Source organism: Phalacrocorax aristotelis, chromosome 5 (genome assembly GCF_949628215.1).
Source record: "Phalacrocorax aristotelis chromosome 5, bGulAri2.1, whole genome shotgun sequence".
NCBI lineage: Eukaryota > Metazoa > Chordata > Aves > Suliformes > Phalacrocoracidae > Phalacrocorax > Phalacrocorax aristotelis.
Genome location: NC_134280.1, coordinates 39,465,879 through 39,493,669, shown reverse-complemented (window position 1 = coordinate 39,493,669; position 27,791 = coordinate 39,465,879). Strand labels below are relative to the sequence as shown.

The following is a 27,791-nucleotide window of genomic DNA, read 5'->3' as shown; positions in this document are numbered from 1 at the left end:
CTGTATAGGGTAAGCCTATCCTAATTCATGTATGTGATAAAGTAGTCTTTATGGCTGAAGTAATTGATATTTGTATGCTTGCCTTTTTCTTCTTCAGGGTATTTGAACATACAGTCATGGCCTGAGAATATGACAGATTTCAGGGTCTTTTCTAACTTGGTTACCATCGGTGGAAGAGCTCTGTATAGGTAAGGTACTTTCTCTGTTGCTGGAATCATTTTTTACTAGTATCCAATGACTCCTTGTTCAGTAGCATAGAATGCAACATCCTTTGGGGAGGGCATCATAAATGGATATGGTTTTTCTCTGATACTAAAGTATTCATTAACAGTATCTTTGCTAATCAGTTGTTTATAATGGGTAATACCTTTTGAACATTACAATTAAAAAAAAATAATCTTGGTTCATTGCTGTAGCTGTTAACTCATTGTCCAGAAAGTACATTTTATGATTTAAAATACCTGTGAATGTGAAACATAACTTAAAAGGCATTAATAGTAGAACTTAGCCCCCTTATCAGGAAGTTTACATCGTTGAGATTGGAAGTGCAGGCTCATGTGCCCAAGGAACAATGCCGTCTTAAGAAATGGTAAAAAATAAATACACGGAAGAACACTGAAATCACTGAGGTACTTTGAAGGTGGGGTGTAACTTTGAAGGTGGGGTGTACGTTAGCTCTGTAGTGCCATTTTTACCAGAGATGTTTCCACATGAAAACTCATATGGAGGAATAGGTTTGAAGAGAAGTGAGATATAATGAGGGAAACACAAGAAAGGACCTGAACGATATATACAGCAACTCCTGGTTCCCCGTTGTGTAAGTATAGCAAGTCAGTCATGGGATTCTGCTGGCATCTTAAACAGCAACCCAAGTAGATTATGAATAGCAGTGAAACCTTGAGATTAAATTACAGCCTCACATTCTGTTTGGAAGCAGCAATTTTTATTTGCAACAGCTGGAAAAAAATTTTCGCCATTAAAATACAATAACTTAAAGGATGCCCAGAAACTGGATATTGTCTTCACTAATCTTTAGTCATAAAATATGTGCAGTCATTTCCATGTTACACAGACAATCATTTACCATTCCTTTGATGAAGAAAGGAGATAACCACATATTACAACAAAAGAAAAATGAAATGTGGAAAGTGGGCTGGAAAAATTTCCTTGAAAATAACAATTTCTTCCTGTATTACGAGAAATTACATTAATTTGATGCCTGACAGAGGCAATACATTTTGCACGACTTTGTCAGTTTCTCCTTAGCATATAAACTATCAGAGTATTAATTCTATTGTCTTAGAAAAAAAAAAATCTGGATTTCATTCAGTTTCATCAACAGCGCTTTATCTCACAAAATATGTTAATGGATGAAATGGAACTAGATTAAGTGTTTTGCTGGCCCAGTTGGCCTAGTGCTGTGAGCATCAAAGCTTGCAGTATCACAAGTCTCACAGGGCTCATAATTTTCTAGGCAACAGAACTGTTGCTGTCAACAACTGGATGTTGATACATAAAATATTTGTGTCACCCCAAAATAAAAGTTTTCTGACCAAATTTCAGGTTTGCCAGAAAGATCATCTTGACATTAGAAACTACTTCTAGTGGGAAATTCCCTACCAGCTCTAATAACTTCTGCCTTCTGGAGCTAATTCCTGTTCTCTCTTACTTTTGTTTTCATCACAGTGGCCTTTCCTTACTCATCCTAAAGCAACAAGGCATTACCTCTCTGCAGTTTCAGTCCCTGAAGCAAATCAGTGCTGGCAATATCTACATAACAGACAACAGCAATTTGTGCTACTACCACACTGTCAATTGGACCAGCCTCTTCAGCACACCCAGTCAAAAGACGGTGATTCATCGAAATAAAAAGGCAGAGAACTGCAGTAAGTACTGCTGCTCAGTGCAAATGTTCTTGCCTATGATTAGCTCACATAGGGGTAAAAATCATACCACTACTGATAGGACACACTGCAGTGAGCAGGCCAGAAACTTGGCTCATGTCTCTTGGAGCTCTGTGAACATCAGTGGAGCTATGATCATTTACAGACTAAGGATTCGGTCCAGTCCGCCTCTGAGCAGATTTATAGGCAAATGAGATGTTTTAAGGTATGAACAAATGAAAGGGAGAAGAGAGAGGGCACTGCTTCCTTACTGTGATGTGAACTTTCCAGATGAGAGGTCAGGTTTCACAGATATGAATTCTGAAAGCCATAAATGGGGAGTGTATGTAATGTTCATGAAAGGCACTAATTTTACAGATTTGAAAAATCCCTTTCCTTATGGAATGAGATTAGCATCTTTTGTTTCTCCTACCATTCTTCACGAAAGTGGCCCTGTCTTAATCCAGAAAGGTGACTTTTGGGACTGTTTTTGATCACTAGGTTCCTCTTTTCTCTACTTGACCTACGTGATAAGGAAGACTACTTTCAATTGGGCCTGACTGTCTTTCAGGAAAACTTACATGCCAATACCTGGACTGATATCATAGTACTGAAAAGCAAATGAATGCTACGTAGCGGATGAAACAATTTGGTTATGCAGAAATCAGGCAGCAAATTACATAAATACAGTCATATTGTAGCAGCAATGCAGTTCATGGTAAGCATCTGTTAGTCTGCTAGCAAGAGAGGAGGTTCATTGAATTGCTGTATGTTTAAGTGATACTTCTGGGTTTTGTGCCTGAACCAGCCAGAAATGTTTGTTTTCATTTTTTTTCAGGCCGTGGTCCTACTCTTAACTTATTCTTTTAGTTCTTTTTTTCTTTTTTTTTCTTTTCTTTTTGCTTTTTCTCCTCCCTTTGAAGTACTATTCTTTGAGAGAATTTGTGGCTGTGCTCATCACTATAATATGAGGGTACCTTCCAGTGTTAGGTGAAACACAACTACACATTTATCACTGCTGCTCAGTTATTTTTCTAATCTCTTCTACCATGCAAGAGCTACATGAAGGGGAAAGTCTTATTTGGCAGGTCTCTGCATGTTTGTTTTTTTTGTTTGTGGTTGTTATTGTTGTTGATATAATTGTTATTACTGATGTTGTTATTATTATTGTTTGGCTGTTTCTCTACATACAAGTTAAAAAAGCGAAAGTTAAAGAAATGCCTCTTGCTGTTGACATAGATCATTTAATTGTGACCATGCCTGAGTTGTAGAGGAAAAGGGTTGCTTCTTAACCTCCAGCAGACCACTGTCCACTTTTAAACTGCAGCATACTTTATCCTTTGATGTAAACATTCTGTTATGTGAGACAGAAGCACCTGTTGAACAGAACTTTCCTTGGTAGAAGTTTTTGTATATGTTTGTAAAAGATGTCCTGGGTGTAGGTGGTGAAACTATGGATTATACTATTACATTTGGTAGAACGTTTTATGGGAAGGCAATATAGAAGGTGGAGGAGAGATGTAGTGTCTGCTGCCACTTCTGTGGTGAGGAATTGCACAAGGGTGTCCTCTGTGTTGAACAGCTTCATGCCCTGGTGTACTTACTGCTGTAACACAGCCAAAGGCATGAGTAAATGAATCCAGGTGGCTGTTTGTGAGGGTAGCGTAGCTCTCTTCATGATGGAGAGATGATCAAACACGTTATGATAATGTCCTGTGGGAATGAAGCATTGATGAAGAGTCCAAGAATTAGTCCTGAATAATGAAATGAGTTAACCAGGTACAGGACAAAGAAGGTTGCACAGTCTCTATTTTCAACACACCCAACTTTAACTTGTTCTGGGTTAGCTCCAGTTGCTCAACATCCATGAGCTTTGTACCATCTTAATGGCTTCTGTTCTCTTGGTTATTTGGTTTTTTCCATCTTGAGACTTTTTCTTTGTTTTGAGTTCTTCTACTGAGTATTAATATTATTTGAATATTGAATAAGAGCAGTTTTGCAAGAGAAAAGCATGTGTTTCCTGGTACTGTCAGCTCCTTAGAAACTTGGAGGAAAGCTGCTAACTTCCCATGAATAGCTAGTGCCTTCAGTCCTGCCAGCTAGAGCATTTGTAGATGGCTTGAAGTTCTGCTATTTACCCTGTTTTTCCTGCTCTCCCCCTCCGCCCCACCCCACCCCAGCAAAGCCTACTATGAAAAATGGTATATTATTTGGCAAATAGAGGTGTTGCCAAGAAAGATAATCACATCTGCCCAGGGATGGTGGATTGCTAGTTGCTCTTCCCTGGTAGTGTTGCAGTGGTATAGGATCAAGTGGTGGGGAGGAGCCTAGTTCTGTGCTAGCAGTCTAGTAACAAGTGTGTTTTGTATGTCGTAACAGGAAGAATTAGCCCTTTGAGATCTCACATAAGGAATTTCTTCAGCTGACAGAACAGAATCTGTCTGAAGAAGCACAAGGTCTTGATGACCGTGGAAGAATCACTAAGGTTATATTCCAGGATCCTAGTGGTCCTATCTTGCTGTGAGATACAGGAACCTGTGAATCTTCCAGAGAGCACAAGATTCCTCTCTACCACATGAAAAACTGCTGGCTGTGGGAGAAACATCTTGCTTTTGCTGCTCTTTGATGTTTTCTAACAGCAGATTGGCTATAGCTGTCCGATAATGATGCATCATTTAATGAAAGAACAACCAGCTGTCTTCGATTGCTAGAGATTTAGTATAAAAATAAAATAAGCAGTCATAGAGTAGAACATAGGCCCCATGTCTCATACAGAAATGCTTCCTCCTTGCTTCAAACTCTCTATAATTCACAATATGTTAGAGGACAGCGAAAAACCACTCAGGTAAACTTTGTAATGTACTTTTCCCTTCATGGAATAGTGTCCCTTTGTTTCACTGGTTTTGAAAGCTGGGGGACATAGCTGGACGCAAGTAGTCTGGAAGATATACCCATATTAGTTGTCAGGAGTCCCTCATCAAATCCCTCTTTGCCCTTTCCTGTGATCACTAAGTTTGAGTCTGTTGAAGCAGCCACAATTACTGAAATATGGGTTTCCAGGGCAAACGGAAACTTGGATGTACTGTCACATCATCCTCTTGCACTCTACGTCTTGGTGCTACATTTGCACACAAAGGGAAGATGTCAACTTTATTTGACTTTTAGCTTGTGAAAGGATTTGTTATAATAGAGACTCATTATTTTCCAGGAAGAAAAACACTTCTAAAGATATTTTATTAAATTTAACACCAAGAGAATCTTCATGAGGAAAACAATTCTCACTCATTTCATATTAAGGAGTCACAATGTAAGCTACAGTACCAAGGGACTGGTTTTAAAAATGGACTCTAACCTGTGTTTATTAAGTGGACTGTATCTAATGAATGTAGGCTAGGGGCCAAGTTACTCCGATTAGAAGGCAGTGTCTTAATTGACTTCCTGAATCCTAACAGGGGACAGTGGTTTTCTCTCTCCGTGCACGTATGTGTGAATGAATTGTTTAATGTTTTGTGACCTTTTGAGAGTCAGCATTAGATGAGAAGAGCTATCCTGCTGCTTCAACTCTGCCTGTCAGTCAACACCTCTCTGGAGCTAAATGGGTTCTGCTGCAGGTTAGATGTCTAACTACAATCTCTACAATTACTTGGAGTAAGGCAGAACTGTTTCTTAGAGCCAGATGTGTTTTTCCAGCATCCTCTGAAATACCTGTGATTTTCAGGATAGGCCAATGCACTGGGGTTTAGGAGAGTTTTCTCTGAATTTCCACTGCCTGAATGTTTTGGATCTGAGGGCAAGACTCTAGGGTTTCTATCTCTGCCTTTCAGTTATTTTGCCGTTTCTAGACCCCGATCCTGCAGATGCTTGGGCATATGTTCGTGCTTCCCTGAGTGACAAATAAGACTAACCAGAATGGGGAAGGGAAGCACATAACTACTTGCAGGATCGGAATCCATCCTCTAAGGTAGAAATACTGTCGGCTTGCATGGTAATGAGCAGGATGTGAATTCTTAATAAAAATATCCATTAAAGATTTTTTTCACATGGTTTCCAGTGAAGAAACCAGTCTAGACCGTGTTAATTATTACAGCCACTCTCAGGTATGTTTATTATTATTCTTTTGTATATTTTGAGTCACTATCAGCTTGTTTTTGATCTCTTCCCTACCTAGTGATTGTTAATGGCTTAAAGCAAGTTACAGCAAACATTTAATATCCATGTGTAGCTTTTCTTAAAACTCATGTAAGAGCTTTCAAGATCTAGTCAGCATCATGTTTAAGTTACTGTTAGGATATATCACATGATGATGATATCTTTTCTATACTGTTTAACGTTGTGTTCAGCTGACCATATAAGTCAGTGAGGAAATACTAAAAAAATTTTTGAGGGAGTACAATATTTGTTGGGAGGTTCAGTCTATAGCAATGTATCATTTCTGAGATAACACTGACATTATAGGGTTTGGCAGAACTCTGTTTTTTTTGTTGTTGTTTTTCTAAATAGGAAGATAAAGACAACAGACTTCAGTCAGTGGAAAATGCTACAGAGTTATTCAACACACAAAATATCCTTTATGCTCCTGATACCATCAATTGTTTCATCCTGCTATTTCTGCCACTTCTTAACAATCTTAAAATACTCACCAAATATTTCACCACCTTTGAGATGGCTTTTCCAAAAGCTGGTTAAAAGCCTAGGGCAGAGTTCTCTTGCTTGTAGAATGTTGAAAATCCAGGAGCAAAACATATGTGTGTTTTGCCTTTAAAAAAATCCATAAGCCCCACAAAGCATTATAGTTTTGTCTTTCTAATATTGTCCCATGCAGGGCCAGAGGGGGGTGGGTACCTGGAAGGAACATGGTTGCTCTCTTCTTCACCTTCCCTACACACAATCAGGGACAGAAATGTTAGTGTCAAGGCTTGTGTGCACAGGGAGCATATAGAAGAAAGTGGCGCCTTTGAGGCTGAGCACCATGGAAGGGGCAGCAGTACGTCATCATCAGCAAGAGACTTCTGAACTGTGTAGACCCTAAAAGACACTCAGGCTTGGGGGCAGGTTGCAAGAGAAGACTTGAGGCCAAGGGACAAGTTGAGGCTTCAATGGCTATTGCATCCTTAGTGTCTGATAGTATCTCCCAAGGTTGTTCAAGAGTTCCGGTGTCAAATGGGCACCTTCAAACTGATAAGCCAAGCGGAAATTAATTGGAGAACATTTATTTAAAATGCAGAGCATGAAGCTCTCATCTGATGTAGACTTTTAATTGTCTGCTACTGTAAGCTGTAATGTTAAACACACTTTGTGCATAAAACTTAGTTATGAACATTATTAATACAGAATGAATGACTATGAAGTTATTTGCTAAAGAATGTGATCCGGTAGTTAGATTTTACCATTGCTCTGAGCTAAGTGAAGAATCTGCCTTTTTTCCCCAGCATGTTTTTTTTTATGGAACAGTCAGAGTTGACTCATGTCAAATATGAGTGCACACAAAATAAATGTAGAAAAAATGTTCTTTTACACAAAGTTATTTAAATAATTCCTTTCAGCTTTAGAGACACCTGCAATGTACAGTGAAACCTTTCCAGGCAAAGGTTGTTATAAATGTGATTGTTGTTAATTGGTGGCTAAATTGGCATAATTCATAACTTGAATGAATGATTACATTCATTATCAGGTGTGATGCAAAGCTAATTGAAGTCTGCGGGAGCTTTTCTATTGAGTTCACGGAGCTTTGGATCAGGCCCTTAAGTCTATAGCCAAATAACAATAATTTTTCTTTCTTTATATAGCTAATTCGCTTGTGTTCTATCTAGGTTAGGGAAAAACATTGAACCTTTCTGCTTCTAACCTGTGTGACCCCATTAATAAAGAACGAACACTTGTTCTAAATTCCTGATGAAAATGAGTTCCTGTCAAAAGCATTATTGTTCTTTCCTTTCACATATGGCCATGCGATACACTGGAGCTTCAGAACATTCTCAGCCCATGGAAATGCCAAATAGTGTGTATAAAACTGAAACATTTCTTTAGTCATTCCTATAATTAAAGAAGAGGAAGAAAGACAAGTGTAATGGGTTTTTATAACTTGTCAAAAAAACCACTCCCTTCTTGCCAAGATTAATTACTGAAAACATTTGTGTGATTAGAAATAAGCAGAATGAAATAGTGATTTTTTTTTTCTATTGCTTTTTTCATAGACTGCAGGCACAGTGTTGGCTAGATTTCAATAGGGTAATAATGATTTTCTTTACCGAAAAGCTCTCATTTTATTTGCATAAGGATACTCAGTGTATTTTCTGAGCTATCTTGTAATAGTGTTACTTGATATTTGAAGGGATCGTTTAGTGCAACACTGTGTGTGTGCATGTGTAAATAAATTCTGATCCCAGAGTAGTCTGACAGCTGAGAACAGTGAAAAGAATGGAAATCACTAGTAATAAAAGCACAACTTCAAGTTACAAAAAAAGGTGAGAAAGCGAATAGGAAACCATCTTTCAATGACAGGAGTGTGTAAAACAAAATCACAATTACTAATATTCTTAAGGCTGAAAATTAGGACAAAGGGATCTCCAAAGCAGGGTGGGGTTTTTTTTATTGCATGACAAGTACTTAAGGTGAGTAATTGACTAGAAAATTATTCATATAAATGTTTGCTTAATTAGAACTGTGATGGTTTCTGGGTTTGGGGCTTTTATTCTTTTTCTTTTTCCTTTGTTTTTTTCTTTTAATTTGCTGATACAGTTTCAGCCTGAGGCTGTTTGTTAATCCCAGGTGTCCCTGTGGCAGGCAGCATGAGGCAGGAGTCGTACATTTGTCTGGTCAGTGTCAGTCACACATCACCATGAGACTGGATGAGATCAAGGGAGACTGGCAGACCAGGCATGGAGTGCTGGAATCTGCTCTGAGGGACCGCTCAAGTGTGCTCTAAATCATAAAGCATAATTTGGGTTCCCTTAAAATGACCAGCTGTATCACCTGGAACTTTTTTCCTGGGTGCTCTGGTAGGCAATGAACATGAAATAGGCCAAAACTGGCTTTTAATACCAAGTCAATGCGCCTCCTGAACTGTACTGCACAGAGCCAGCATTAGACTGAGATATACGTGAAATGTCTAAAAGTAGGTGAAAAATGAAACTGTGTGGGCTATATGTGTAGCATATGCAAAAGCAAAGCTTTCGCCTACTTCCTTCAATTTCTATGAAGTTTAATCAGTGGCAGCACAGTGGAACTGCTGACATCTGCTAGATGTTATAAAAAAGTTGCCACGCTTAAAAAAAGTTAGGGTTAGGACAGTAATAAAAAGCTGTATTTTTTTTGTCTCTGCTCATACTGGCTTTGTGGTTCCTTCGACTGCAGCAGAATGACTCCTGATTTACAGCAGAGCTCAGGAAAAAAGAATGAGACATCTCTATGTAATGGCAGGCCAAATAGCTCAGGTCTCTCTTGCCATGCTGGAATCTCTGAGAATTAATATGCTTTAAAGGAATTAAATGAACACCTGAAATTACTCCTAAATTTTAAGTTTGGCTGTACTTGATTTGAGCTTTGAGGCAAAAGAAGAACCGGAAAGATACTTCTGAACACCTTCTGGAGTTGTCATTAAGAAAGTACATGTGATATAAAAAAATAATATATATATTTAAGCATTCCACCCTTGAGAAGACATGAGTGTGCAGACTTTTCATGTCTGAGGTTATTTGTGGTATTGTACAGTGCTCAGCTACCTGCTGAATTGCATGTATTGTACAGCAGAACCATGCAGGGTCAGCAACAGCGCTGTACAATTAGGAAGCATGCTGGCGAATCTCTTGGTCTTCGATCAGTTTGCCTGCAAGGGCTGAAGGACATGAAGTATTCGATTGGTCCTACGCTGCTTGTAAAGGTGAAATGTCCTTTTTCAGCACTGAATTATGAAAATGTTCTAGGCAAAAAAAGAAATAAGTAGATGAAAATCTGCCATTCTCAGTAACACAAAATATTACAAGAAGAGAGGAAATATGGACAAAGTTTGACTCCTCCTGCCTGCTCACTACATGGGCTAGAAGAGAGAAACCATGTGTGCAACTGTTGCATATTTTTTTTCTGAAAGAGGTGCTTTCTGATAAATTCAGTGGTCAGAAAGCAGGGTGATAGTGGGAGGAGGGCCAGGACAGGTAGTATATATCAAAAGAAAGCACTCTGCCAGTATGACACGAACTTCCTCCATATCAGCAGGAAGAAGGAGGTGCAGGAGTTGCCTGGTAGGAAACAGAAGAGGACATAGGCTAGGCATGCCGTATAGATAAGAAAGACGGGTTTGACAAACATGGTGCCAACATCAAACAGTGCTGCATGATGAAAAGTGGCAATTAAAGTGCCGTTAAGGAGCGAGTTGCTGTGTGAAGCAGTGTGCTCACCTGGTTGCTATGACAGATATTCAGTGGTTCAAATGTTAGACATTATATACACACAGCAGAGAATAACCAGTGTTAAAACATGCTGTAGAGAGCAGAAAACGTCTTTCTGCTGACTCTTTCATGATTTAGAAGGTCTTTGTGCTTCTCAGGTAATAAAACCCAGTATGCTTTTTAATTGTTGAGGTAGACTGTAATGGACAGTACCTAACTGCACAGTGTTGAGCCTTGACAGTGGAGACAAGACCATCAGGTATCCTGAAATGAAAATAGGGTGTTTTTTTCCAGTCACTCAGCTATGCTGCTGTACTGAAGGAAGTGTACAAAAAATAGTGTGCAAAGAACTACGGTCTTTTTATTTAATACAAAGCTGCCAGAGGGCCTTTTGCATTTTGCGAAAATATTTGCTGTTGATTTTGCTATTACCCCTCTTTAAATGTGTGCTGGGTGTATTCAGTTGCTGTTTTATAGGTGTATTCTGTGTTTGTTCCCGACTGGCCATCTTCATTGCTACAGCGTGGAAGAGGTGGTAGAACTCTGCCAGCAAACCTACTTTTAGTTTATTATTTGACACTTCCCTCAAGTTGTTTCCAGTGGTTAAAAACAAAACAAAGCACCAAAAAAAGCAAAAACCAAAAAACCCAAACAAACAACCAAAACCAAGTGTTTATATATTTTCCATCTCTGATGTTTCAGATCTTTGCTATTTTTAATCTACTCAATCTACTATATAACCATCGCATAAAACATTTCATCATGCAAAAGTGAATCCAAAGTCCAAATCAAGAAATCTACCCTTTCACATGCCAGGGCCTGGCTGAAGCTGTGCAACTGGGCTTTTTTCAGATGCTGGAGAGAGAACACGTTTTGCTCTTTGCTTATTTTCTCCATCTGTCACAGTCAAATAGAAATTTATGTAGAGAAGAATTTATATAAAATAAAAATACAGTACTAATTACATCCTTTAAAACAACCTTCCCCCCTCACCCTTTGTTCATTTTGTTTATCTGAGCTGAATTTTAGTTTTGAGTCAGGGACCATTGTTCTTTTTACGTGGTTTTTCAGGTTTTAATGTAAAGGCTCTTTGGCTCTTCAGGTGCTTTTGTAATAAACAATTAAAAAGAAAATGTAGGTAATGATGACTTTTCTTCAACTTTTTCCCCACCATCCATAAGTTTTTTATCAGGGGGTCCTCAATTCAGAGGTAGTGTTTTGTATTTTAGTTTAATAGCCTTTCTGTGGATTTGGGCAATTGTTTTTTCAAATCCTTTAGATTTTTTGTATTTATAATGTCCTGCGTGAGGGAATTCTGCAGCTTGATCTATACTTTCTATGAAGAAAAATCTCAGTTTTTAGCCCTATTGGTCTCCTGTCTCTTTGAATGCCCATGAGGGACATGGAAGAAGCAGTGAACAATTTTTTCATGCTTACTTATCATCATCTTGTCATTCATGATTTTATAGACCTTTATCATCTCTTTCTCACCCATGTCTAAGGCTACTTGTCTGTTTATTCCAGGTATAGAAGCTCTTCTCTAGGTTTTATCATCCTTGCAGTGCTCTTAAACCTTTTTCTCACTCTACTTATCCTTTCTGAAAGGAACAGACAAGGAGTATGTATACTGTTCAAACTGTGAGCGCATGGTGTGTTTCTGTAGTGGTATGATAATGTTCTGGTTTTTTCTCTATTCTGTTTCTAGAAAATCTGAACACCGTGTACTTTTTTGGGTGTGGCAGAATGCTCAATGAAATGTTTTCCTTTGGATTTTGGAGGACTATGTAAATTAATTATGGTATCCTCTCTCTCTGCAGCTGCTGATGGAATGGTGTGTAATGAGTTATGCTCAAGTGATGGCTGTTGGGGGCCAGGCCCAGACCAGTGTCTCTCCTGCAAGCGCTTCATCAGGGGAAGGACCTGCATAGACTCTTGTAACCTCTATGATGGGTAAGATATTTCCCAGGCACTTTTCCCTGAAGTTACTGAAAACATTGTTCAGGACTTCATTGAGTAAGTTATTTGGGTTTTACATTAATCTGATTCCATTGCCAATATTACTGATTTTGAGTGAAATATATTGTGGATTAAGTTTTAAGTATTTCCAAATCTGAACTTGTGTAGAAGGATTTACCTAGTGTTCTGCTGATTAAAATTTTCATGTAACATCAAAAATTTGTTGCATCTTTTGCGTTCCTGATGATACGAACAATTTTATTTATGTGAAGACTAAAAAACCCACCATTTGGCCCTATTTGAATATTTACACCCCTATTCAGAAACACATACAATTATGTTCTTTCAGATTAGTTAGATTTAGGCATGTGATAAAGCATAAGGACCTCGAAGTAGGAAAACTATCTTTTTTTTTTCTCTCATAATACACTATGTATGTGTACAAACAAATATAAAAAATAAAACCAACATGAGTTCTTCCTCCCTTTCCTTCTCCCACTCATACATGTGAATCATCTTTCTGGAGGATGGGTGGGAGAATACTTACATACAGCACAGCCAAGGTGGCTGAGTCTGGCTTATGACAGAAAAATAGAACTGAACTGCTTATATTAGCTGCAGCATAAGAAATTCATTATTAGGCTGTGGCAGGAAGCAGGTAGAATTTCACTTCTGTGTAACAGTATAGCAAGGTCCCTGGCACCTCTTTTAAAGTCAAGATAAAAAACCTAAATTATTTTAATTTTTTTTTTTCAGCTCAACCTGCTAATTGAAAATAAGATCACTGTATGGTTCTTTCTCTTTCTTTTCCTGCCTTGGATGCCAACTCATGTAACTGTTCTGGAAAGAGTATTGAATAAATTCCCATATATATGTGAAAATACTCTAAAATCTTCTATCTGGACAATGCATGCAAAAAAAATCTTGTCAGAGTACAGTTTTATATGCTTAAAAGCCTGCCTCCCCCCAGTCCCCCCCAAAAAAACAAACAAAAAAAACCAAAAAACACACACACAAAAAAAAGAGTTGCCATCTACGGTTGTCTTCTCATATGCACGGGAATATACTGCACTTCATTTGGTGGCTGATGTCTCCATGACATCTGTCACAGTAAGATCATGAGGAGGCTGTCATGACCAGCCCTCCAGTCAGGATGTTCTGATCTGTATGGATTAGTGAAAAGTATTTACACTTCCCACAGGCTCAGTTCTTTCCTAAATATGTGAAGTGATTTGTATCCTGGGCTTGGGGAGAAGTTTTTTGTTTGTGTGTCTCAGAGGTTTGCACATTGATCTCACAGGGCAGCAATGGTATTTCAGGGTAGGGTCAGTTTTATTTGACTTCTCTTTTAGTCCTCAACAGGAAAGCTCTGTGTCCAAAGCCAGAGAAGGGTGAGCTTGCTTGCCATGGTCAAGTGAGGTGTTGCTCAGCTGTATTGTTGCAACAGATCCTTATGGCTGTAGAGGAGCAGAGGGGGAACATGGGTAAACTAAACACAGAGGCAAAGGCTGACTATTACTGGAGCCCACTAACAGGAGTGCGTGGCACATCTTTTAACTGGTTAATGCAACAACATGAGATCCATCTGCAAAGCTTAGGTCTGCAGTCTGAGCTAGTTACATAGATTCTCTCTGTGGTTAGTGGGAGAGTAGTGACCTGTTCAGGTGATAATTCATCTCAGCCTGGAAGAAGGTAGGGTGAATTGTGTTGAGAAGGTGTTGGAGGTTTTTTGTGAGTGGCAACTGAAAGCTGAAATGAGACATCTGGTGTTCGAAGGAAGAAATCCCACCTACTATCACTACTTTTTTTCCCCCTCCTCTAAGTGGTTAACAAAAAAAAACCCACACCCAATCAATCACTTGGGTGAGAGTTTCTTGTGGATGCATGAAATAAATGAGCAAAAGGATTTGTTTTGACATTTTATAGATTCAGACCTCAGTCTAAAATTGTTGATTATGAGCCTTTTGGAGAATGGGCTTTAAAACAGGAGTGTGCACAGAGACTTACCTAAAATAACAAGAACAGCACTGTGATCAATGCTTTTTCTAATCCTTTCCTATCTAATAGTGATGTCTCACATGTAACAAGTGGCTTCCTGAATCTGAGCCATGAGGGACAATTCCAGAGATAAAAATTGAGAAATGGGCTGCTTTGTCCTGTTAATGACATCCTTATTTCTTAAGGAATGAGGAGAAAAACAACTCTAGTTCTATACTGGTAAACAAGATGTCTACTGGCTTTAGCTGCCTATGAATGAGGTTGCTGATGGGGCTGGGTTTTCAGCTGGTATGAAGCTGCATAATGTTGTTAGCAGAAGTGATCTCAGCTGGAACAGTCTGCTGACCTTAGCGAAGCTGAAATTATTTCTACCAGGTTGAAGAGCCAGCCATTTTGTCTCAGTTTTAGTCTTGCTTTTGCTTTCTCCTAACCTGCCTGCAAAATATTTTGCTAGGGAATTTCGAGAATTTGCAAATGGTTCTGTCTGCATGGAGTGTGATCCCCAGTGTGAAAAGATGGAAGAAAACATGATCACGTGCTATGGGCCGGTAAGAACAACATTTGTTGTATTATTGGCTAGCTTGTTAAAGTGTACTAAAGTACAGGCATTTTCTGCTTATAGAATTTAGAGTGGTTATTGAAAATTAAATTTAATAAAATCAGAAAATATGCATGTTCTGCATGTAGGGGAGTAATTCTGCTCATGTTAAATTGATGCTGGGAATAAACTTCCTTGGATCAGCCTCCCCAAGACAATGGTTTAAATAGCAGTGTCCTTTTTTGAGTTGCCTTAATGCCTTAGTGGTAGAAATGCGCGAAGTTTTGAAATGACAGATGGCGTTGTTGTGATCTGAGTGCCCTCTTTTATCACTGTCTTCATTCTTTATACTCAGCTCTGTCCTGTTCTACTACAACTTCAGTTACCTTTTTTTTTTCCCCAAAAAGAAAGTATATTAATTTGTCTCAATCTATCAGCAAGCATCAACAGTATGTTGTTTGGAGGTTTATTTCCTTAGGTTAACCTTATATGTTGTTTTGATAGAGAATTTTTTTTCATGCACCCTAAAGGAATGTTAACTGCAGCTGTCACCTTTATAGTGGCTAGTGAGTCTTCTTTCAAAGGTTATTTCTCTTTTGTAAGGTATAGAAGTTGTCTCTTTCTTTTAGTCTTTTGAATATTGCCAATATTGAAAGTCATGACTATCCTGGGCAATATGGAGTTGTATATTAGGCTCTTAATCACTGAGAAAATATAACCTGTAGCTTATTTCTGTGATTTACCTACTGAATGGGGAAAAAAAAAGGGCATTATACTGCTAATCATTCTCATAATAATTTTTGTGGCAATACTGTGTTTTATGCAACACAACCATAAAGCAAGAAGCTAATGTTTCAAATGTTCAACCCATGAGGGAAATTTGGATTTGTAGTAGGATTTGTGGACATAAAATCCTAGACCAGTGCCCAACCTGAACACCAGATTTGGTTATACACTGGCTTCTCATCACAGCTTTAAAATTTTACTTTTACATTCTCCAGGAGCCTTGGTTTGTAGTTCTTAACAGTCTAGTATACATACGTATTAAGAAGCGGACCGTGTAGTTCTTTGGTATTGTTGTGACCAGATACTATAGGGAAAGCACAGTGTAGAAAGTAATTCTGGAGTGCAGAGGTAGGGGATCCCACTGAAAGGCCACTGCAGTTGCGTTTCAGATATGGTTCAGTACTAAACAGTGTTGCAGGAAGTTTCTCAGGTGGGCATGTCCTTTGTGTTAAGCACACCAGCAATATTGAGAAACCTGTTTAGAAGCTGGAATTGAGTCTGTCACGCTACAGATTAAGTTTATGGCCAAAAGCACTGGGATTTACATGTGTGCTGCTCTAACAGAGGCTGGAACATGAACTGTTGGAGAAGAAATGCTACTACAATTATTGCTGGGTGTGGTGTCATGCTAGAACCTACAATTCTAGTGCAGCAGGGAAAGGCAGAGTGACTTGAATGAACTGCATATCTTTCTTTCGTGCTCTTCAGGGACCTGACCACTGCACAAAGTGTTTCCATTTTAAGGATGGTCCAAATTGTGTGGAAAAATGTCCCGATGGTTTACAGGGGGCCAACAGCTTCATTTTCAAATATGCTGATGAGGATCGTGAGTGCCATCCATGTCATCCAAACTGCACCCAAGGGTAAGTGCAAATTCTGTGAAGTGAGCCATCCTATTTACTGTTTATAGCACATCATGATTTAGATACAGTTTGTCTTGGTAAAGCACTTGTCCCACTCCTGAAAACAGTGTGCGCAGCAGTAACGTAACATTTGATTTCCAGGTCTCTCATGACATTCAGGTTCCAGTCATGAATGTCTAGCAGCTTATCAGAAAAAACTTACATCCCCATTGAAAACTATAGAGAACAACTTTTCACGGTAGTGCTCTTAGCTTTCCTTCTAGCTAGAATGGGTTTGTAGCAAATGCTGCCATTGACACTTACATAAGCGTAGGCCTGTACAATTACTTTATTTTTAGTATTTACTTGTTGACAGAATCTTCGTCTCTGCTTCTTGGTATTGATGAACAAACCCAGCAGCACTGCCATCAGATGAAAGTGTTACTGCCCTTTTTCATATGGGAGCTGATGCAAAGGGTATGTCTGAAATCAGACTCTGTACAGGAGTCTGAGTCTGAGCATCAATTTCTCAAGTCCTGTCTAAGTGCCCAGAATCCCTTGTTCATTTGGAAATGTACAGCCAATATGTCTGAGCCAGGATTAAGAATCTTTGCAACAAATTAATAGTAGTCTCATACACAAATGTTGTTTTGCATGGGCCATGTAAGTTATAAATATCTTCTGATGAGACGGTTGGTGATGTCCAGCATGTAAAGAAATGGAGGGGCAACCAACAGGGAAAAAAGAGAAAACTTCAGCCGGTGAAATAATCTTTGACAAGAGGCTTTTGTTTAGCAGCTAAAATTAAACCAGTAAATTATTCAATGTAATCTGGATGTCAACAGCTGTTGCCATTCAAAATAAGACCTTTTGCTGGTTTTGCAAATCTAATTACAATAGAGCCATTAGGGAAATGAAAGTGAGATCACGAAGACACAGCCAGGATCTGTTATGGATTTGTCTTCCCCTCAGACCCTTTAAATCAGTTACGCAATAAGAAAAATTCAGCTACTGTGGAAGAAGAGAGTAAGAAGAAACAATATGAAAAGATGATCTCACTGCAGGAGCTCTGGTCCTGGCTTTAATAGATGGTAGAAGTTCCAATTCTGATCAAATTTGACAAGCCCAGTTATAGATGATAGATTTACTGTCTGCACTGTGTATGAAGTGCCTTGCAGCTCTGCTGGCTTCTAAGATGACCAGGATGCGACACTTCTTCCCATTCCCCCCTTCTTCTTTCCAGAGGTCTAACTGATCTATTACTGATCTTTGTGGCACGACTGTCTCTCCAGGACCAGGAAAGGAGCAGAATGCCTTTCCACTGAACATGCATCAGTATTTTGCAATTGGTTGTTTGTTTTGTTCTCCCTGGATAGAACAGGATCAAGAAGTGAGGCTTTTTATGCTTTGTGACGAAAATCTGACATTCTAGTTTCATGAACAAATAGGAAGAGCATTAGGCGGTTGTAACTGAAATTACCAGTATTCACTGGCAGCCCTTGGTGAGACAGGGTTCCTTTATGCTGAGTTACGCTGTCATTTAATCCTTGAACTTTCAATTTTCTCTTCTTTTTGTTTTCTGCAGCTGATTAGGTGAAAGAATGTCTTATCGTCAGAGATATGACAAACTACCACTAGTAAAAGGGCCAAAGGTCTCACCCAGGTTACATTGGCAAAGGTGTGGCTGTCTCCCAGGTGAAGAGCTATCCCTTTGCCATGAGTCAAATACCATTCCTTATGGAAATCTTCATTCTCTTATTAAAGAGTTAATGTGTTTATTCTTGGGTATTTCGTTACCCTTCATAAAAACAACATCCCACCACCCCCAAAATCTGAGTAAGCACGGGTGTTCTTTTCTAGTGTTCCTAAAGACTTTCTGGCATGTGATTATGTTAATGAAACTGTTAATGACTGCCCCAGATGTTTGGGGTTTATGGGTTGTCCATCTTCTTGCCAATGTTGTCAAGGGCTGAATATGCCCACAGTGAGAAGTGAAATCAGTTACTCTCTTCCCTTTTCTCCTTCGATGCTGAATTCTCTAGTTGCATACCCTTTCTTTAGAAATTAATATTTAAATTCCCCTCACTCAGGATTCTTCAGCAAAATAGGTTGTGGAGGGAACATATCTTGATATTTGGCTCACGGCTGAATGCTACAGAGAAACTGTAATTCTACTTCGTCTGGCATGTCTGTTCTGCTCTCTGTCAGATCAATTGCTGGAATACGATGCCCTCACAGTACAGCTTGGATAATCATCAAAAAGTGTTGAGTTGCTGCAGAGCAGTGCTCCAAGTGTGGTATTATCTCATTCCTGCAGGGCTGCTCTCTTTGAAGCAGGGTGCTTGCTAAAATGTATTGTTAGTTCTCATATGTTGCTTCTAGTCATCCCCACCTGTTGCTGTCACCAAAAAAGATAGCTGTCCTGCCTCTGTGTTTCCTGTGAGCGTTTTGCCACAATTTTGTCATGGCACTTGTAGATGATTCCTTTACAGCCTAGAGCATGAGATTTGATAACACTGTTCTCTTCCCTTGTTTAAGTATAATGACTGCTTCTGTTAATAGGTGTGTAATTATCCAGCCCTGTTAATGATCTTACATTGATTAAGAGAACTATCAGGTGACTTCCTTACATGCAACAACTGTGCTCTTGGCCTTGCATCCCCATGATAAACATCAGCTACTTGAAGCCAGTTTGGAGCAAATATGAGGCATGGGGGACAGCTATCCCATTTAATTCAAGGGAGTCAGAAAGCATTTGGCACCTCTTCTTACAGAGCTAGCCAAAATGGAACACTTTTACGGAAATAGGATGCTAATTATATAATAGCATTTGACAGTTTGCTTCCTTGCAGGGCCAGACGGAAGTGGGAGATCTCACTGGACACCTCCCCTCATCATAGAAAGCCATTTTTGCACACAGCTTTTTGAAGGAAGTGTATTACTCTTCACCAAAATTTTATTTTCCTTGTAAGCCAAGACCAGAGAAGTCATGGGAACCTATCAAAACGTGTGTGGTCCAGAAGAGATTTGAAGGCAGGAGGACTGTCTTGCCCCTAAAGCTTAGGTGTATTTTTAGGAAGGTGTTATGAATTCCAGATGAAACAATAGTGCAAATTCTGTGGCAATTAATTCTGAATAAGGAACTGTTACTGTTTTGTTCATGCAAAATTTCCTTCTGCCCCCTGCCCCAGTTCAACATTCTTCTTATCCCCACCATTATACACTTCCTGTTATCTAAGTAACCCTCTTCTTTTGAGTTGTCTGGCTTTATCCGTAGCAATAGTTGGATGACCAGGTCATCGCCACAACTAAGGTTTTCTTCTGTTCAGAGGTAATCCATTTATGCCATTGTATAATCAGTTTTGTTTGTTTCCAGTGACAAAGATTTTTGAGAATTCATCTGACTAGAAATGGCTTTGCTACTCCACATCTGTGAACAGTTAAGACCTCACCTTTCAATCTTAAGGAAAACTGATGAAAGACAGTATTTGTGACAGAGGGGAAAAAGGAGTGTGTCAGGAAAAAAACAGTTGTTACTCCAATTTTCAAAACTACTTTAACTCATTTTCTTTCAGAGGATGATTATCTGTAAAGCTTTAATAAGCTTCAAGCGTGGTTTTCCGTATAAGCTACATTGGACTGTTGTAAGGTACTGAATATATCATTAATAAATGGGTATGTATCAGTTAACCAGTTCATATTACAGAGTGAACTTGGAAATTAAAGTATCATCCAGACTCCAAGCAGAAGAAGGAACCCTGGGGGTGAATGGAGTACCAGTGTGATATATGATTGTGTCATGCTTGTAGTTATATCTGTCAAAAAGCCTGAAGCCAAGGAAGTTACTTCCAGAGGAAAAATAACTGATGACTTGGTGGTGCAAAATAACTTGTTAATAGATATTGCCATTACTCGCACAGTATTGTACTTTACTGCACATAATCAGGACAGACAGTCAGAGAGTAGGAACTGTTCAATGTGAGGAGTAGTAATGGAAGTTACACCTGGACGGGTTTTCTGTTTGGGGCTGGGAAATCCACTGAAGAAGATTGCAGGTTTAAATAAAAATCAGTGGTATTTCAACTTGGAGTGGGTGAAGTCCAAACGGCTCTCCTCTTGGATTCAAGTCCTGCTCTCCAAAAGTCTGAGAGAATAAATGTACAGACATGAAATGACTCCAAGACAATAGGCTCTTTATGTTAGTCTGGCAGTTACCTGAGCTAGTAATGGGCTCTCAGACCTCTAATTTGAAGAGGGCCTTTATTTATAGCAAGAGTCTGAGCTCAGCTTCTCTTGACATGCTAGGAAATAGAAGATCTGAACAACTTTCTTTCAGCCTGCTTCGTTACCGAACTGGTTTTCTGCAAATTGCTGAGAACACTATGAAAGGAAGAAATGTTGGATATATTTGAGACTGATTAGAATTCAGACAGTCCTGAACAGCTGAAATTTCAAAAAACACCTACCAAGAGTTCTAAGTTTTTGAACTGCATTTAAATCCAGCCTTTCCATTTATGCGTTATCTGGCCATCTGGATAGTTAATGAATTCTTTTTATGTCTGCACATTTGCTGAAGAAAACCATTATTGAGGAAATCTGTGTTTGCATGTCACAGTTTTTATGTAAAAATAAAAATTCAAGTAAACAAACAACAGGTAAGGTTCACTATCATTTTGCTCTCCCTGATGGGTAGGTAAGGGGAAATTGAATTATCTGAATTTATTTTATAATGGCAGAGTGATAGCTAATTTAAATGCAGCAAAAGTTGATAAGTGGCAAGTGATGGTGAAGTGGAAAGAAGATCTCATGGGAGCATATTTGAACTCTTTCAGATTTTTGACATGCATATCCTTCTATCAAAGCCAAACTGAAAGAAGGAGACTTTTAAAAAAGAGTTGGGGATCATACCTTAAATTTAAAATGCCTCAAAAGTGAGTTTCAGTCTACTGATGTGTCAGATTGCCTGCTCCTGTAGTAGACCTATAGCCAAAGAACCTGATAATAAAATGGTTCTGAGATATTGTAAAGAGTTGAAATAAGTGGTTTGGTTTCCTTAAAGTGCTGATAGCTAGATACTCCCTATAGCTACAGAGGGACTAGCTGGGCATTCAGCACTAAAGAATGTCTGGTTGTCTTAACCCTAAAAGCTTAACTTTCAGGTATCTGTCTCTGAGTGTAAATGTGTAATTGACTTGCTATTTGAATGCAGAGGACCTAGGACACCACTTCACTTACTGTTCTTCATGAGGGCAAGGAAAATCCACGCGTATCCATGTTCTGCAAACAGACTCTCTTCCCATTGCTGTGTTTCAGTGCTGCTGCACAAAGTGATTCCCTGCATTTCCATTGCCTTTGGTGAGCACCTGCTGATTTTGCAGGTGGAGGACTTTTGGCAGCATCTAAGGAAAGCGGAATAAAGATGCCTGAAACCGCAGACAATATTTTGCTCTAATTTTTGTTGTTGGAAGTTCATCCTTGAGCTTCCCTGATAAAAGTATAGTCAGCTTCTGAAATACTTCTGCAGTTGCCCTAGCTAGGAACTTAGAACAGAACGAACAATTTCATCAGTTAGAGAAAGAAAAAAAAGCTTTGCATTATGCTCCTGGAGGGCTCCTCTTGCAAATAAACAGCTTTTTGTGCAGTCATCACTGATTTGATGATTCAGACAACATCAGGAAGAAGCAACTCTATTGTCAGGACTCCCACGTATGCAGGTGAAACCTGCCTCAGGTGTTGTTTGAGCCAAGATATGTCCAACCTTGGAGTGCTGCTTATGTTGCTATTATTGTTCGCATGGCAAGCTTGTTTTTGTCACAAGCTACAATTTTCTGGTGATTTGGGTCTCTTTTGAGATTCATAATTAAGAGTGTGGCACGAAGAAAGGATTCCTACTTCTTTGATCTGTAAATAACAGATTTCTCTCTTTTTCTCTCCCTATTTTCAATTGGATTTGCTGCAGGTGCATAGGGCCACGTATTGAGGACTGCATCGGCCTGATGGATAGGTATTTGCTGAGTGATCGTTCCCTGTGTGTCTTCCATCCTCCACGTGTGGACAAGGGCGCATGCGTGTGCATGTCCTTGTGAATGGCAAATGACGTCTTTTGTTCTGTAATTGCCTGCAGGTGTAGAGGTCCCGCTAGTCATGACTGCATTTACTATCCATGGACACGACAGTCCACTTTACCACAACATGCTAGGTAACATCCACCACTTTTCCATTTTCGTACACAAGGTCCTTCCCCAGTTGCCGTAGGAATGTTATACTATCCAGTTTGTTCAGAATTGCAAATTATGGGGAGAATATAATTGGTACTTAAGTAAGGTATGCCTCTGAACATCCAAGTTTAATTTTCCATTTGAAAACAAATTAAATATCTTACTCATTTAGGCTGATTAGAGATTACTTTTTAATTATTATTATTTCTAGGTTAAATCAATAAAGGCTCAGTTCTGATATTTTCTGCAGACATACGTGTTTCTTGATGAAATTTTACTAGAAGTAAACATAGCAAAAACTCTGGTTTAATTGGCATTTAGTTTTTTTCATTTGTTGGGGTTTTTATTTAAGACAGAGCTTAAAAGCAAAGGAAGCTTTTTCTTCCCTACATTATCTCTGGGGGGAAAAAAAAAGTTTCAGCTAAACTGAATTTCTTCCTTAATTCACCTAACACTATTATTTGAGTTTTTCTGGTTTTTTTTTTTAAAAAAAAATCATAACCTTGCAGCAATTCTATTTTTCAGTAATGATGATCAAAATAAATTAATGCAGGAAGACTCCCAAAACATTCCAGTTACACTCTACATTTTTATTCATGAAAGCCCTTCATTGGCATTGAGTTTGTTTATTTTTAAATTCAAACTGGTTAGTATGACTCCCAGGCTTTGGGATTACTGTCTTGAGCTAAGACTGGATGAAAGATATATCATTTCAATCAACTTCACCTCATTAAGGATTTTACTCTGGGTTTTCTTCTTGTCTTTAAAAAAAGATTTTAAGGTTGCCTTTCCTTGCTAGTTGTGTACCGAATGTGAATATTCCTATTTCTAGCTGTTGAGGGAGTAGACTTCAAAAACTGCACTCCATAAATGCTATCAAATAGTGTACTTGTTTAAATAAATATCAGTTCTGACTTAAATAATGGACCAGTGAATAAGCAATGGAAGCAGACTGAATTTTTCAATATTTTAATTTTTCAAAAATTTTTTTTTTTTGAGTATTACTGAGCTGGGGTGTTGAGTTTGAGATACTTCTGTGGGGGACTTATTTTCAGATGGACTCATGCAAACTGAGTTGCCCAAAACAGGCAATCAGTTTTAAAGGTCTCCATTTTGTCAACTTTACTAATGCACAAATATAGAAAATGTATTATTACTTGCATAAGTTTAAGAGACTTACCAAACTACAGAGAATAAAGGCCGTGCTGAAGTTCTTTGCTTTAGTAACCAATTTTAAAATAACATGTATTTCATCAATTGGATTTTTAATCAGGTTTTGAGGGAACATTAAAGACCTTTATACTAGGAAGACAGCTTGTTCGCTGTAGTGTACCTCTCTTAAAGTGTACAGGCTGCTCACTCTAGCTTCCACTAGCTTCCTCTGTTAGCCAAGAAGCCAGGCAGACCGTGTTCACTATTTAATTCAAGTGGTATGACTCTAAAACTCACCTTTGCATTGAAAATGTTTAGGTGGTAGTAAAGTGCCTGGAGGTACTGCCAAATACCCACTGAATTTGATGGAGAGAATCCTGTTAATTGCAGTGGATGTTAGATTGGGCCCTGTATTTAAGAGTGGAACCTCAAACATGATGACACAACACTAAAACTGTTATCTAGTAAGGTGCCAGGCTTAAGCCATGTGTTAGCAGGCAATGCTTATTTTGGTTTTTATGTTGTGTAAATCATAGCTTTTGTCTCCTTGAATCTACTTTCAAGGTGGTAAAAACAAATTATTGAGGAGAGTAGAAATTAAAGCAATTGTTTTACTCTACTCAAGTGAATAATTTCCTGCTCCATTCAGTCAGAGGGGAAAGACCCTCAAATGTTTCCTTAAAATCTGATGGATTATGGTTTTTTATTCCAACTTTGCTGAATTTATTTTAGGAAAACTACTGCACTGTGTTTAAATGTCAGTACGTATGCTTTCAGTTTCAAACTAAAGAAGGAAATTTCATACCTTTATATTTATTAGAGTAACGAAATTGTGCCAGATTTTTTTGGTTGGGTTTCCCCCCCCCCCCCCCCCCCCCCCTTGTGAAAATGGTTCATTTGGTTTCGGCTAAAAATGGGCAAAACTGCACTGGCAAAAGTGATAGTTTTTATATGGTAGGGTGTAAATAAAAAAAAGGATGCATTTCACTTTAGATAAAACCTTCTTCATGTCCCTTTAACAATCATGTGCCCTCCGTAGACTTACAGACCTTAAGATAATTAATAGACAGTTTTGCCCTTACCATGACTTGGATTTCTTCCATTGTTGTAAATCAGCAGTGAGTTGAAAGGCAGGGTTCTCTGCTATTCAGGCAGCTGAAAGTGAGATCAGGGCTGTAACCAGCGAGATGTTTCTCATCTTCACCATTTTCATACCAGTATTGCTTTTCTTTCCAGTTGTGCAGTTTGCAAATTGGTTTTGCCATGATCCATTGACTTGAGGGCTTTTGTAAGAGTCTGGTAGAATAGCCAAGGAATTCTTACTGTTGCATTTAATAAAGATGAATTAGATATGCATCACATGGCTTGTTTTCTAGATGACCAGTGAAACTTCGTTTTCTGCTTATGTTTGGTCCCTTATATTCCGTGGAAAAAATCCTTACTCTTGGCATTGTATGTCATTCTGCAAAGGTGTTTGGTTTTTTTTAAAACCTTTAGCTTCAGTAGAGCTCTGCCCAAAAGACAGAGCCCATTTCCAGCTCAGTGCCACAGATAAGGGTGATCTTAGTCCTTTTCCTCCAGACTATTTGATAGATTTTTCAGATGACTGTTAGGTTACTTGCTGGATGTCATGTGCCTTTTTTTTTTTTCCCTGTAAGGACCCACATTTATTTTTGATGTGTTCAATTTATTTTCACAAGGCTTTCACTGTATTCTTAACTGCCAGAAAAAGTTCAAACTCTAAGGAGTTAGAAGCCACGGGAGAAATTAGTACCTCTTCTGCTTGTGGTTAGTTGCAAATTCTGGTTATTGTCATTATAGCTCTTGATTTATTGTGGTTGAAATCGTATGGCAGGGAAAGCCTTTCCTCACATTTGTGACATATTCTGCTTGTATTTATACCATGTTTAATTCATAGAATCCCTCTCACAATGTTGTCTGATTGTAATTTATGTGATTTACTGAGTCAGCGTGCTGAGCAGATTTTCTGGCTGACCTCTTTGGGCTGCTCAGATGACACAGAGGCCCAAAGGAATGGGACAGGCCTTGCCAGCAGAGAATTCCCCGTGCAAGGTGGAGTCCTTAGCTGGCATGTAACTAACATCATTGCTGCTTTGCCTTCCTTTCTGTCTCCTTCCTTCCTTCGCCGCCACGCTGAGAATCTCAGCATAGGGAATGGAGAGGAGGCAAGAGCCTTGTGTCCTGGCCTTTCTCAGCCACTCATAGCTCTTTCTGTTGCTCTCTGCCTTTTGGGGGTGGGGAGAGTAGGTACTAGATTATTACCATAAGGCTTCAGTTTGGGTCCTCCCTTCTATAGCAGCCTTTCCTAGAAATCACCAAAGCAAAGATGGAAAGCCAGATGAAGGCTGGATTTTCCCAGGGTGCCCTAAGGAGTCCCCCTTTCCCACCCCTTACAAGAATGACATTCCTCCTTTCAATACCTTCTGACAGTGTAGCCAGTGGTTTCTTTGAGTTGAATAGCATACTTGTTAGGTCTGGAACAAAGACTGAAAAGAGCAGTATGCCTACTTCATAGATTTGGATCACCATTGCCTAAAAGGAAGAATGAAAAAACCGTAAAAATAATACTTTGATGTCCATGAAGAAAATTATGTAAGGCTGGTTCTTCTACACTCCCTGGCTCCCAAATCCACCAGAAGAGTTTGGCTAACTCAGATATTGAAGCTAGGCTGTGAACAAAGTTTTTACTTATAGTATGAATTTTAAATGTGTTCATCCTTCCTGTGATTTATTCAATTTAATACTAAGAGAGAAGATATCCTCAAAGGAGGAGTGAAGTTTCTGTTTTCCGGTGCGTGAGAGACTGCAAATCCAAAGATGTGATCAGAAGCATGTGGTGGATATGATAGAAAAGAAATAGCACCTTGATGTTATTGGTCTGAGTAAGCTGATATCTCTCTTTATGCCCTAAGAAAATTTCATTCACATTTCCCTTTTAACTAACAGAAACCAATTAGCCAGGACTACCATTGTCAAGTGGTTACATAAAATGATGTGTAGATGTTAACTCAAATTACAATCCTAACACTAGCTTTCTATCAACAAAGGATGTCCTCTCAACAAATCATTACTTCCTAAATAAAAAAGCTGGTTTTTTATGTACGCTGTGTGTGTACAAGAGCTAATTAACAGTAAACCCTATGTAATGCAGGCAAATCCTTTCATAGCTGTTTTGTACCCCTGCACAGTATGACTTCAATAGCATTTCACAGAAGCCCTGAGTAGATGATGGGGAAGGGAAACCACCTCTAAAAAACTGCTGATCTTCATTGCTTTTATAGCGCTCTGTTCCATTGCTTGGAGGAAAGCATTCCATATGCTCTGTATTTTTGTAGAATAGTAATTCTGGAAGGGAAGAGAAAGAATATCAGTATAAAATAAGAGGAAAAATAGGATTTGTGAGTACAAACTAAGCTACTTTACTTGATTGGTGAAAGATGCAATTCTTGAGAGACTTTTAATATGGAGCTTTCTGATGCTGTATCAGAAGAGAGCAGTTTAAGAAACAGATTTATTTTTATTTTTTAAAAATCAAGTCTAGAAAAATGGGCAGTTTCTTGTCCTGCCTCTGTGAGTTGCATAGAGCTTGCACTTGATCTGTTTAGGACAGACTGATAGAAAAAGCCCTGTTCTGTGTGATAATCTGCTGCTACTGAACTGGTTCTTAAACAGACCTTTGCTGTGGGCACTTTTATTGTCACAACATTTCACTGCCTAGAGCTTTAGGAGGAGTACATTTTGAGTACCCCTGTGACATGAATGAAAGTCACTGCAGTGAGGTCTTGAGCTCTCCCACTTTCTACCACTCCAACTTAGTAAGACTGCTCTATTTAGGAAAGGGGCTGGGGGATGTCCTTCTTTTATGCTGTACAGGTCTGACCATAGATGAAAAAAGTTCTCATTGTATTAAAACTTCTGTTCTATAACATGTTCAGAAAGATTTATCTGGGGTCTGTGGGGCATTCTAGTTCATCTGCTTTACTTGGCAGGGTTGACTTGTATGGTCTCATAGT

At 38.9% G+C, this 27,791-nt stretch overlaps 1 protein-coding gene across 4 annotated transcripts in view; it reads left to right on the top strand.

Moving 5' to 3' along the window:
* The window catches only part of ERBB4 (erb-b2 receptor tyrosine kinase 4), a 647,409-nt gene that overhangs the window by 472,793 nt on the left and 146,825 nt on the right, over nucleotides 1–27,791 (top strand). For 2 of the 4 annotated variants that reach the window (XM_075094047.1, XM_075094045.1), the window contains exons 11-16: nucleotides 98–188; nucleotides 1,687–1,886; nucleotides 12,085–12,217; nucleotides 14,676–14,769; nucleotides 16,254–16,408; nucleotides 22,512–22,586. In XM_075094047.1, coding sequence (XP_074950148.1) covers nucleotides 98–188; nucleotides 1,687–1,886; nucleotides 12,085–12,217; nucleotides 14,676–14,769; nucleotides 16,254–16,408; nucleotides 22,512–22,586 — 748 coding nt within the window. Of the gene's footprint in view, nucleotides 1–97; nucleotides 189–1,686; nucleotides 1,887–12,084; nucleotides 12,218–14,675; nucleotides 14,770–16,253; nucleotides 16,409–22,346; nucleotides 22,392–22,511; nucleotides 22,587–27,791 lie in introns of all 4 variants that reach the window. The other 2 variants (XM_075094049.1, XM_075094046.1) reach the window with 1 other exon arrangement.